At 44.0% G+C, this 13,490-nt stretch overlaps 1 protein-coding gene and 1 pseudogene across 1 annotated transcript; one reads left to right on the top strand and one right to left on the bottom strand.

Annotated features, from left to right (window-relative positions):
* The first annotated feature begins 27 nt into the window (after positions 1–27).
* rhno1.S (RAD9-HUS1-RAD1 interacting nuclear orphan 1 S homeolog) lies at positions 28–3,915 on the top strand. Its single transcript, NM_001112879.1, is given in 3 exon segments — positions 28–94; positions 1,206–1,455; positions 3,177–3,915. Coding segments are annotated over 2 exon segments (759 nt in total). The 5' UTR covers positions 28–94; positions 1,206–1,287; the 3' UTR covers positions 3,768–3,915.
* A 3,516-nt stretch (positions 3,916–7,431) lies between these two features.
* LOC108712267 lies at positions 7,432–10,561 on the bottom strand (annotated as a pseudogene).
* Positions 10,562–13,490: the final 2,929 nt, after the last annotated feature.

Genomic DNA, 13,490 nt, shown 5'->3' with positions numbered 1-13,490 from the left:
GGGGTGGGGGCAGAGACGGCACAACGTATCCTGGAGAGAAGAATCTATAGCGCTGGCACGGAATGCTCGTAAATAACCCGTTCGCGTATTAAAGGTTTGTACCTGTCGAAGGGGTTGTAGTTGTGGAATATAACAAATCAACATGTGCGATATTATTTCTGATGGAGCCCGAACTGTCGAAATCAGAGAGCGCCCTCTGTAGGTCACTAGTGGAATGACAGTGTTGATCATATTCTAAAGCGGGGGCGCCATGTTGGATGTTTTCTAGCCAAATTGGGCTACTAATTTAAAGCCCAGGCGGAATTTGAAAGTACAAACTAGCCAAGGTATGGGTTTGGGCTACATTTTGGAAAGTTTTTGCTTGCCCTAATGTCCTAAAGTCTGTGTCTCCCGATGCATGTTGGGTAATGTAGTTTTTCTATAACAATGTAAGACTACAATACCCAGCATGCAATGGGACTGACCTGTGTACAAGTGACCAGTTACCATATTCTGGGCTTTGTACCCCAGTCTCCCTTCCCATTCCCTTCCCAATCTCAGTTTCAGATAATTCTGGAGCAAAAATCTGCCGGCCACCAAAATGTCTAGAGGTTGAGCTGTTTCACCAATATTTATTGAAACTGTATATGAATTAGGCCTTATGAGGCCCCTATACCTCCTAATTGCACCCCTGGTAACGGGCGATTCTGTCCCATTTTGCCTCATGGAAAAATTTGAGAAACTGAAAACTTGAAAAAGGCGTATTTTCACATATATTCATATATTTTTTGGCCTTTTTTCCCTGCACATATTGGGGGTAATTTATCAACACTGAGCACATTTGCCCGTGGGCAGTAACCCATGGCCACCAATCAAATTGCTGCTTTCATTATTCTACTTGCATCTGGCTTCAAAAAGCTAATCACTGATTGGTTGCTACAGGTAACATCCCATGGGCAAATTTGTCCAGTGTTGATAAATGAGCCCCATTGTGTTATTTTTGGGCTACTTTTGAAGCGCCTCTTGGCTAGTTTAGGGCTGGATTTGAAGCCGACTGGTTTTGAAAACTAGACCTGACCACCCTGTACTCAAGACAGGGATAAGAACAAGGATTTACACCACATAAAGTCCCTTAGTTGGGCCAAGTTTTATGTTCTGCTCATCCGTCCAGTACCCAGATGTTAATTATATGCCCTCTCACTAATTCTGCTATCCCCAACCCCCAGGGCTGATTTTTCAGGATACAGAGCTTTATACAGTGCCATCCCTGCACAATGTGGCAGTTGGCATTTCTGCCAATAATTGCTGATGCCTCGTAAGAAGCAGACCGCATGCAACGCACGCAAACAATGCCTGGCGTTCCTGGAGAGCCCGAAGAAGGGTCTGTGCCACGAGTATGGACTTCCTCCTGAAAAGGCCGCCCACCCTGTATGTGTGCCCACCAGACCTCTGGATGCCAATGCATCTACCTCTTGGGTAAGTGACAGTTGCGACATTGAAGGGATACTGTCATGGGAAAATCGGTTAATACTGCTGCTCTAGCAGAATTCTGCACTGAAATCCATTTCTCAAAAGAGCAAACAGATTTTTTTATATTCAATTTTGAGATCTGACATGGGGCTAGACATATTGTCAGTTTCCCAGCTGCCCTCAGTCATGTGACTTTTAAGTAATACCAAATTTATAGCGAGGAGCAGTGATCCCAGCAACAAAGATGGAAAGAGGCACAAATAAAATAATTCTAACCACAAAATGAGTTGGTGCAAAAAGCCAATATGGGCACTACCACAGTAAATAGGAGTTCAATAGTTAAAGCAAACAAGAATAATAATAATATAAGTAAGGATGCACGAATTCACTATTTGGGATTCGCCCGAATCCTTGGTGAAAGATTCGGCCGCATACCAAATCCGAATCCCAATTTGCATATGAAAATTAGGGGCAGGAAAGGAAAAAGTGGAAAAAATTCTTCTTTTTTGACGAAAAGTCACGTGATTTCCCTACCCAACCCTAATTTACATATGCAATTTAGGATTCGGGTCGGCCAGGCACAAATTCGGCCGTATCTAAATCCTGCTGAAAAAGCCTGGATTCGTTGCATCCCTAAATATAAGGGAGAAGATATACTCACAGTTCAACCCAGTGGCTGGCTGCATGCACATAGAAAAACAACAAAAATTGTGAGTTCCTACAAAAAGTCAACAAGGATGATTAAAAATACAAAAGCATTTATTTTGACATCATAGATGAAGGCCTAACCCGTTTCGTGCCTGTCCTGGGGGCTAGAGTCCTGCAGCCGGTTGGGTACCCGCGGGTTACCCGCAAGAACCTGTGGGTTGCGGATGGAAGCTCCTGGTGCGGGTATAGACGCGGGTCGGCGGTTTTGCGGGTTGGGCCGCGTGTCTTCTCAATAGCGACTTTTACTCTTTTTTTCTGATCACGCCTTCTTCCGATGATGTCACTTCCGGTTAGGGGTGCATCAAATCCACTATTTTGGAATCGGCCGAACCCACTAATCCTTTGCGAAAGATTCGGCCGAATACCGAACCAAATCCAAACCCTAATTAGGGGTGGGAAGGGGAAAACATTTTTGACTTCTTTGTTTTCTGACAAAAAGTCACGCAATCTCCCTCCCCGCCCCTAATTTGCATATGCAAATTAGGATTTAGTTCGGCTGGGCAGAAGGATTCGGCCGAATCCTGCTGAAAAAGTCCAAATCCTGGATTCCGTGCATCTACTTCCGGTTTACAATGACAGTACTTCCTGATTTTTGATGGTCAGCGGGTCCGGGGTGCGTATAAGGTACTTTCGGGTCCAGGCGAATAAGAATGCGGGTCCAGGTTGCGGACTGCAGGTTGCAGGTATGGATCGGGTACGGGTTCCAAAAAATGGGATCGGGGGCTACTTACTCAGGCTATGAAGAAGTGCCTGAAAAGGCACGGAACGTGTCAGGCCTTCATCTATAATGTCCCAACAAATGCTTTGGTATTTTTAATCATCCTTGGTTGACGTTTTGCAGCAACTCCAAATTTTTGTTGTTTTTCTAAAATAATTCTAACACTAATAAAAGAAAAAAAAAAAAGGACTAATTGGAAAAGCCACTGAGAATAGGACATTCTAAAGTATTTAACTTGTCCTTTGATGAGTGTCACTGTTATAAATGTCTCATTCATGTATGCGTTTACTTTTCTACATAGGTCTCCCCGCAGTTTGAGCAGGCAGAAGAACTGCATTTCCCAGCGCGTCGGAGACTCCGTCATTTGTCCAGCAACAGCACTTTGCAGAACCGCACGCGGGATGGGAACCGCAGTCAGCTGAGAGGTGGTGGAACGAGACACAACGCCTGCAAATTCCCCTCCTTGTCGTTTACGAAAGGGACTTCTGAAGCACCAAGAAAACGCTCCGTTTGTGCCAGACTAAGGCCAGCGATTCCTAAACAAGCCGGGGGGACAAGACCTGTGTTACTCTCTCCCCTTCCACAAGAAGACTCATGCAGCAAAGTAATGAGCCCCCCAAATGTACGGACCCCAGAAACCAGCCTTAACTGTAATGAGAGTACAGACTTACCTAATGCAATCCCTGCCCATAGGTCACCGGATAGAGAGCAAGATGAGCACAGGGATGGGTTTGACTCCCCAGTGCTGGAGGGCCTCTCTCGTGTACTTGCAGAGGATACTCCAGAGCACGAGTATGGCGTGAAAAACACGTGGAGGCGGAGGCAGCAACTCATGAGCTACCTGAAAGCACGAGGACGGCTAAAAAGCAACCAGATTCTGGTGCCAACGTGAAAAGAGGGAAGGGTCCCGGATTCATTGAACATATGCACTGACTCACGAGCAGAACCTCTGCTCAGAACTGTAATACACAGGCAGGGACTGGCCTATTAAATAAGAGTATTTGTCACTCATTGAAACAAATTAAACCTTCCTATGCACTTGTATTGTTTCACAGGTTTGGTTGCTTTATGAAGGTTTTAATTTGAGGGTTTTCCCATGGCCGAACAAGAGAACCGAAGTACAGGTATGGGACCTGTTATGCAGAATGCTTGGGACGTGGGAACAGGTCTTTACATAATTTGGATCTTCATACCTTAAAGTGATGCAGGCACAAGTCACATGACTTGGGGCAGCTGGGAAATTAACAATATATCTAGCCCCATGTCAGATTTCAAAATTGAATATAAAAAAATCTGTTTACTCATTTGAGAAATAGATTTCAGTGCAGAATTCTGCTGGAGCAGCACTATTAACTGATTCATTTTGAATTTTTTTTTTTCCCATGACAGTATCCCTTTAGGAGAAATAGCCTGCCAGAAAGTAGTTCCATCCTAAATTGCAGGCACAAGTCACATGACTTGGGGCAGCTGGGAAACTGACAATATGTCTAGCCCCATGTCAGATTTCAAAACTGAATATGAAAAAAAACTGTTTGCTCTTTTGAAAAATGGATTTCACCATGACAGTATCCCTTTAAATCTAGTAGAGAATTTGAATAAAATGGAGTCTATGGGAGACAGCCTTTCTGTAGTTTGGAGCTTTCTGGATAGCGGTTTTCCGGATAACGGGTCCCGTACCTGTTAAAGGGCTTTGTGAAGGCAAATAAATTAAGTGTTCCTAGAGCGCTCCTCTGAGCACTATTGCACTGCTCCGCAACTCTCTAATGAATGCTTTCATTTAAGGAAATTATTTAATTGGGGTGTTCACCTTTGAGATAACAGTATGATGTAGAGCAGTGATCCCCAACCAGTAGCTTGTGAGTAACATGTTGTTCACCAACCCCTTGGATGTTGCTCTCAGTGTCCTCAAAGCAGGGGCTTATGTTTGAATTCCAGGCTTGGAAGCAAGTTTTAATTGGATAAAAACGAAGTATACTGCCAAGCAGAGCCTCCTGTAGGCTGCCAGTCCACATAGGGGGCTACCAAATAACCAATCACAGCCCTTATTTGGCACCCAAGGGATTTTTTCATGCTTGTGTTGCTCCCCAACTCTTTTTACATTTGAATGTGGCTCACGGGTAAAAAAACGTTGGGGACCCCTGTTGAAGAGAGTGATTTTCTGAGACCATTTGCAATTGGTTTTCATTTTTTATTACATCTGGTTTTTGAATTATTTAGCTTTTTATTCAGCGGCTCTCCAGTTTGCAGTGTCGGCAATAAGACTGGAATATGAATAGGAGAGGCCTGAATAGAAGGACCAGTAATAAAAAGTAACAATAACAACATACTTGTAGCTTTACAGAGCCTTTGTTTTTTAGAAGGGAGTCAGCGACACCCATTTGAAAGCTGCAAAGAGTCAGAAGAAAAAGGCGAATAACTATAAGAAATAAAACCAGTTGAAAAGTTGCTTAGAATTGGGCACTCTATAACACAATAAAAGTTACCTTAAAGGCGAACCACACCTTTTTAAATAAATATACAGGCTCTGATTGGGGGAAATATACTGCAGCACTGACAGCTAGATGGAAGGAATTGTGTTCCTCCAGCTTCCTTATTTTCTTATGTGCTTTTTATATCTTGCGTTGCCTGTAAATTCAATTCAACTTTGGACTTGTAGGGTTAGACAGCTGCTGGGCAGTAACGCTGACCAAACACTGGTCAATAAAAACTGACATAAGAGCAGCCCAACAGATAATTAAAATGTCTATTGGGAGAGTTTAAAAATCCAATTGACAGCGGGAAAACATCAGCTTGTTGATATGGTCCTTACCCAACAGGTATCCATAGGCTGCATCATTATCCAATCCCTGGTCAAAGATCTGATGAGCCCAATTTAACCCAGCAGCTGGCCCTTTATTTTGTGAGCCCATCTTTATATCAGGCTTAATTCTATTTTGCAATACTCCTAAAATCGTTTAAACTGTTCAAAAATGAATTGTTTATTTCATAGGGGCTTACGGAGGCACCCTAAGGAAGTTTCATTTTCGTGAGTAAAGATGAATGGATTCCACAAGTTCAATCACAGTGCTTACGTCCAAAGAAGCAAATAATGCAAGAATGAGGGTTGTGATGAACTTCAATCAAACGCAGTAAATTGCTGCAAAATTGGTTGTGCTTATTTCACACTACATGTTTCGAGACTAGCTCTTTATCAAGTGTTCACAAGTTTCATTTTCTTCTTGGTCCCAGAATTCCTAAAAGTTGGATTTAGAACTAGAACAGGAGGTTCAAACCAAGCTTCTCGGTTTCAAAGGGATTCTGTGGATTTTTGTGATGTAGTTTTTATTTCTAATTAAACCTGCAAATAATTCACTCTACAATATAAAATTTCATTCCTGAACCAGCAAGTGTATTTTTTTAGTTGTAATATTGGTGTGTAGGTGCATCTCAGGTCATTTTGCCTGGTCATGTGCTTTCAGAAAGAGCCAGCACTTTAGGATGGAACTGCTTTCTGGCAGGCTGTTGTTTCTCCTACTCAATGTAACTGAATGTGTCTCAGTGGGACCTGGATTTTACTATTGAGTGCTGTTCTTAGATCTACCAGGCAGCTGTTATCTTGTGTTAGGGAGCTGCTATCTGGTTACCTTCCCATTGTTCTGTTGTTAGGCTGCTGGGGGGAGGGGATGATATCACTCCAACTTGCAGTAAAGAGTGACTGAAGTTTATCAGAACACAAGTCACATGACTGGGGGCAGCTGGGAAACTGACAATATGTCTGGCCCCATGTCAGATTTCAAAATTAAATTAAAAAAAGTCTGTTTGCTCTTTTGAGAAATGGATTTCAGTGCAGAATTCTGCTGGAGCAGCACTATTAACTGATGTTTTTTGGAAAAAAAACATTTTTCCCCATAAAACTATTCCTTTATAGAAGGAGGAAAGAAATGGAGGATACAATTTTGTCTGTGGGGGGCAATACCTAAAAAAAACTGGCACCTCCCTGTTGTCTGTATTCCATAAGCTCCAGAACAATCCTATTAAATGGGAAGGAGTCTACAGAACATGATGCTTTAGCCTAAATTGTAACAGATGGGGAAAGTGCCAACATGGTATGTGTAATTGGCAAAGATGGCAGTGTTAGTTTATTACATTGGAATGCCTTTCCCCCTTTTGTTTAAAGTTAAATGGAAATGTGTTTTTCCCCCTCAGAAAAACATTACAGGCACCACTTCAGGCAGATGGACTAACTGTAGGGAATCATTTACCTTTGCCCCAGGGGTAAATGAAAGTGTAATTAGAGTGGAAACTTGAATCCCCCTTAAGTTCCTTGCATTTAAAGGAGAAGGAAAGTAATTTACAATTTGTAAGGCACCCCCAAGTGATTGTATTTACTTACCTGAAACCCTGGGCCGGTGCTCCTATCAGCAGAAAACTGCACCGGCCCAGGGTTATACCCTGTGTTCAAATCAGAGGCTTAACTACTAGGGGTGCAATTGCACCTGGACCCTCATCCCTTGGGGCCCAGCAAACTCATATAGTATAGATACAGTAACATCGCTGGGGATTTTAAGTGTGTGTTGTGGGTGGAGAACTTAAGCCCAAAGGGGGATGTACGGGAACACATCCTGCACCCAGCCCTGAGCTACACTTATTACGCCACTGATCTGAAGTACAAACTGGGGGTGTTACAGGGGACAGTTACATGCTCCCAACCTGCTGTCCTTTATGAATACAACACCGTTAAATGAAGCAGGTGCAGTCCATTGCAGAAAATGGTTCCCCGTGCACAGTGCAAAACAGGAGCAAATCCCATACATGGTAAGTAAGCCCTCATATTTCTGCCTAAGATTGTCTGGACTTCAGCCTGTGGCGCATTTAAAGCTTTTGTCCCCCTTTCCCCCTGTATCCATCTCCTCATTGGATGTTGTTGATGAGCTTTGATTTTAACTTTTAGTGAATAAGCCTACTTACCAGACTAGTAGGATATTTAATGGACTAACTGTTGCTCTGTTACAGGCTACAGTTTTATTGTTACCCATTACTCATCCTTCCACTGTTACATTTACACCACTAAAGCTGGGTCAGATAGTATTGGTACCCAAGGAGACCCTCTTAGCTTAGCACCCCCACACACTCCCCCTGCTCAGTGATTTGAGACAAATATGGCCACACAAATGCATTAATGTGATCAGTGTTTATTTAAACCACCTACAATGGTCACAGCAGAACCCTTTCCACAGGCTTTTTCAGGAAGCAGCAGCATTTACAGTAGTCATTAGAAAAGTCTAGTGAAATTTCAGTCAACCATCAAATAAGTGCAAGAGTAACTAAATAACTATGAATTGATTCAGACATATTGTATGCATGGACAGGTTGTATGCAAGACAGGTTCCTTTGGATTAACCCATCTGAAAGCTCCACCTGTAGACTCAGTCCTGGTAAAGAAGGTATCCAGAGAATGTGGAGTATTTCTAACTGCTGCCATAAATGGCTCCTCTGTGTAGACAAAGTCTCCCTGGAAGAGCTGTAGGACTGCATGGTTGCTTTCAGTCTTGTGGTCTGGGGCACCATCATTGGCACAAGCACTTCCTCGTTCTTCATGAGGTTGACATTCAGAGGAACATTCACGGCTAGCTTTAACATGTGGAAGATGAAGACATAGGTTCCATTCACTGGACACATGAACCACCCAACTTGGAAATCACATGCGTCTCCGAAGTTGTTCAGCAGCAGGTCAAACACGATTGGCTGATCTAGAGTGCCCGGGGCAAAGTTGGTTGTTCCGGCGGCAGAGAAAGCCACTCACATTTGCTAAAGGAAAGGGTAGACATGGACCAGCAGGATGGTTGCCGTTTGGCTTGTCATAGACATGTTACAGGTTTCACCATGCCCTGAATCTGTATTGTTGAAGCTGTCTTCCCTCTCTGGGCTGTTCATCTGAGAAGATTCTCTAAAGCCTGATGCAGAATCACAAATCTTCAGCTATTTATGAAAATGTCCCAACAGATAACATTCTAATCTAATCCATAAATCCAAAATACAGTATTAGCAGCCCAGTGGTATTTTAAATTAAAGGCTCCTTGACTAAGTTGATGTCAAGAGAACAGAAAGCATTAAAGGGTAGCCATACCTGAAAGATGCAAATTTAGGACCTACCTCTTGAACTGGTACAGGTAATAGCATTGGATCCTCGTTTATGTAGATTTGAGCTTCTGGATGGAATGGATGTAATGAAAATGGATATAGTCAGTATTGAGCTGTACATTTGCCTAACCTATACAGAAGGGCATGTGCTTCCTTTATTACATTCAGGAGCACATTCTGGGGCTCCCTTGTGATGCTTACACCATAGTACTATATGCCACAAAGTTGGCACAGCTCACATTGCAGTGATGCCTGCTAGAGGTCAAGTTTAAAGCCCCTCACCAAATTCTCACTTGGATAAACACCATGAGTGCTTTAGAAAGTGCAAACACAATCAAGGTTTAGAAGACCCCTGCTCATTGGGGTATTCCCATCTTAAAGGAGAATTCAACCCTTAATTAAAAGAAACCCTACCCCCAACCCTACATTTGCCCTGGGTAAATGCCCCAAACATGGGTAAATCACTAATTCCAAATAGGCCAAGGGGCAAATTCCCTAACCGGTGAAAATTCAACACACACCAGGCATAAATTTGCTCAGACAACGCTAAAGTGTGAAGTTGCGTCCAGGGCGCCGAACGCTGGCAAATTTTCGATAGCGTTACTTCGGCAATTAAAGCGAAGATGTGATTGCATTGCTAGAGGTGACATTCAGTAAAATCTGCATCTTAGTGAATTTGTGGAGTAACATCCATTTGCCAAAGCGAAAATTCGCCTGGTGTTAGAGTGCGAAGCAATGCTAGCGTCTGTCTCTTTCGCTAGCGAAGTGGCGTCTGTGCCCGTTAGGAAATCGGCGAAGTCCCTGCGGGCAGTAACGATAGCGAATTGACGCTGGCATTAGCCACTTTGCCCTTTAGGGAATCTGCCCCAAAGTGAGCAGCACATCTTCATCTATTTACATCAAGCTTTGGGTAGATATTAACTTTGGGGCTACCCTAGGAAGCTTTACAGCACTAACTCACCCAAAGAAACCTAAAAGATGTTTGTTTTTAAAGGAAAATTATACCCCCGAACAACATAGGTCTCTATAAAAAGATATTGCACAGAACAGCTCATATGTAAAACCCTGCTTCATGTAAATAAACCATTTTCATAATAATATACTTTTTTAGTATTATGTCCCGTTGGGTAATCATAAATAGAAAATTGCCATTTTACAAAAATAGGGAGAATGAAGCCTGTTTAGGGCAAGGCTCCCCTTCCCCCAGGTGTAGTCCAAGTGCTTGGCCTCCCCCAGCCCCCAGGTGAGAACAATGGAAGTGGAGGGAAAAAGAGGGATGGGCTGGGGGGAGGAGACAAGGGGGGGCAGGATTCTTAAGAGGAAGAAAGTGAAATGCAGGCAGACTTACTTGTGGTTTTGTTTGTTGCAGGACACTGAAGAATCAGCTGCCTCATCTTGGAGTGGAGCTTTGCTGGAAGGACTGAAAAGCTGAAGATGGAAGTCACAGCAGCCACGGGTGGAAGGAGAGGAAGGCTGACAGGGCAGATACTGAGCCCAAAGAGATTCCAGGAGGACTGGGAGCAGGGGCCGAGGAGAGTCACAAGTGGCAACCAGAGGAAGCGTAAGTTAAGTGTTTCCCCCCAACACAAGTGTCCACTGTTGATTCCAGCTGAGGAGCAGAGGAAGGCAAAAGAAATTAAGCAAGAAGAGGAAGACGACACTTCTGTGGTGCCGAGGGAAACAATGCGAGAAGGTAACAGAGCTGCGGGTGAGTTAGTGGCTGGGAGTCCAATTTGGCAAGGGAAGGAGAGTGGAGGAGGATCACAAGGGAGGGGGGGAAGGGGGAGTATTCAAGCAACCACTGCCATCAATGAATGGGACATAGAATGGAGGGGAAAAATGGAGGAAGCCTCAAATGAAGGGGAGTGGTCTACAGAAGCAGCCCCCATCCCAGCGGCCCACAAACAGCTCAATGTAAACACAAGGGGAGGGGGCAGTTTTAGATTAAGGGGAAATGGCCACCCAAGTTATGAGCAATATACAGCGGCACCCAGTTATACAGGTCAGGAGTATGAGGATTATTTGGAGGAGGAAAATGTTTTTGAGGAGGACAATGACGATGTTGTTGAGGATTATGATTATGATTATGACTTTGCTCATTCACAAAGACCATGGCAAAATGCAAGGAGACCCAGATGGACTGGGCAGCAGGATAACATGTACGTGCCGAGTTTTTATTTCAGGAACAGTGAAGAGGAGGAGAGTTGGCGACAATGGAGGAGAGAGAGGAAGCAGCAACAAACAAGAAATGGGAGTCAGCGTGTCGGGCAGCAAGAGCAGGCGTCAACTTCTGCAGCAACTCAGCCGGTGTGGGAGGAAGCGCATAACTCAGCAGCGACAATTGGTAAAGTTTCACCACAAGAAGCGGCATTTGGGGAGTTCAAATCTCAGGGTAATGTGTTAGCTCATTCAGACTCAGAGTCAGATATGTCTGATAGTGAGACGGAGGAAGGAAACATTTTGGCATTAATTAAGAAATATTTCCAAGGTAAAAAAGAAAAAGAGCGAGGGGACAGGGCAGCGACAAACACAAAAGAAGGGGGGCAGTCTGTGTTACCATTGGGAGCAGCGGATACTTATGCTTGTGCCCTAACAGCAACAGCTGCTCACTTGCCTAGGAAATTGAGGAAAACAATTGAAGCAGGTAAATTTGTGGATATTTATGGGATAACAAGGGAGGCAATTCAGGCCAAAGAGGATGGAGTTAAGAATGACAAGGAGGGCAAAAGGAACAAATCTATTTTTGATTGGTTGAAGGGGTTTTTGGTTTTTGCTAGTATTTATCTAGAGAAGAAGCCGGAGCAATGCCTCAATGTGATAAAGTACATGGATACTATAGTGGACACGTATCTCTTTTATAAGGGCACTTCATGGTCTGATTACGACAGGGCATTTAGGAAAAAGATTGTGAATAGCAACGCGCTGTCATTTGGACAAAAGGATATAGGTTTATGGAGAAGATGGGTGTTAAAGGAGCAGGGGAGTTTTAATGGTGGGAGTGGGACTCTGGCTTATAAACCAAGGAATGTCTGCTTTGCCTACAATGAGAAAAGATGTAACAGGGGATATGCTTGTAAATTCAGACATGTTTGTTCTGCTTGTGGTTTGTCCCATGTTGTGACTGAGTGTAGCAAAAGGAAGGAGGTGCAGGCAAATAGGCAGCCCTTTTGAGCAGCTCAGCAAAAAAGCGGAAACGTCAATACAGATGGGCAAGTTAAGTGAGGCATTAAAGGGTTATCTGGATCAGAATACAGCAGAGTTCATAGTAAAAGGTTTTTTAGAAGGTTTCAGAATATCAGTTGTAGAACCCCCCCCCAGCAAATTTAACAGAGACTTAAAATCACTTAGCCAACATGATGAGGCTTTAAACAGAAAATTAAGAAAGTTAAAGGCAGGGAGGATGGCAGGCCTGTTTAAGGAACCACCTATAAAGAATTTAGTGGTATCATCATTAGGCATACTGTAGTTCCCCAAAAAAGAGCCAGAGCAATTTAGGATAATTTAGCACTTGTCATCAAGGGGCATCAGTAAATGATGCTATAGACATGGAGCAATGTAGGGTACAGTACCAGTCTTTTGAAAAGGCGTTGGATTAAGTAAAGAGGCATGGGGAAAAGGCTCTGGGATAGAGGGGGTCCTCGGCCTAGGGAGAATGAAGCCTGTTTAGGGCCAATATGAATTTAGGGAGGGCCCCCCTTCCCTCAGGTGTAGTCCAAGTGTTTGGCCTCCCCCAGCCCCCAGGTGAGAACAATGGAAGGTAGCCAGTGGCGGGCTGGGGGAAGGCAAACCAGCAGGGTTCTTAAAGGAGAATTCAACTTTTTTTAAAAAGAAAAACCCTACCCCTCCACCCCACTAAGACCCCCTCCTCCCCCCAGCATAGCTGCCCCCCGGGGAAATGCCCCTAACTTTATACTTACTCCTCGGTGCTGAGTCAGGCATTGGAGTTCCAAGCAGTCATCTTCTGGGTCTTTGTGTCTTCTTCCAGCGCAATTTTCGTGAGTTTCGTCACATGCGCAGTTGATGCAAACAGGCAAATTGCTCCAATTGTGCATGTGTAAGGGGAAGAAAGTGGTATGCAGGCAGACTTACTTGTGTTTTTGTTTCCATCCCTCTGATAAGATGGATCCGTTCAAAGGAAGGTGCTCCAGGGTGTCTTACATCCGATCGCCTGGAAGGGGTCAGGAAGGAATTTTTCTCATAGCGCTAATTGGCTGTAAAGTGCTAGAGTTTTTGCCTTCCTCTGGAGTACCATTATCTTTGGAGGTCAACAGTAATTGCCCGGGTCAGCTGCGGTTTAAGGGAGGTCAGAGTGCTATTGAGTCTGTGTTGTCAGTGCGGCTCCAGGAGCAAGTGATGGTTACGGTGCAGGCCTACCCTTGTTGAGTCACTAGTGTGTATCAGACTTTGACTGCACGGTCTTGTCTGAGACATGCAAGAGACTGGGTTAGCGCCAGTTATGCACAATGATGGGAGCAGGGGGATGGGCCACAAATAG

This window comes from Xenopus laevis, chromosome 3S (assembly GCF_017654675.1).
Source record: "Xenopus laevis strain J_2021 chromosome 3S, Xenopus_laevis_v10.1, whole genome shotgun sequence".
Classification (NCBI taxonomy): Eukaryota; Metazoa; Chordata; class Amphibia; order Anura; family Pipidae; genus Xenopus; species Xenopus laevis.
Note: the sequence above shows the minus strand (reverse complement) of the source record. Positions and strands in the feature narration are given on the sequence as shown.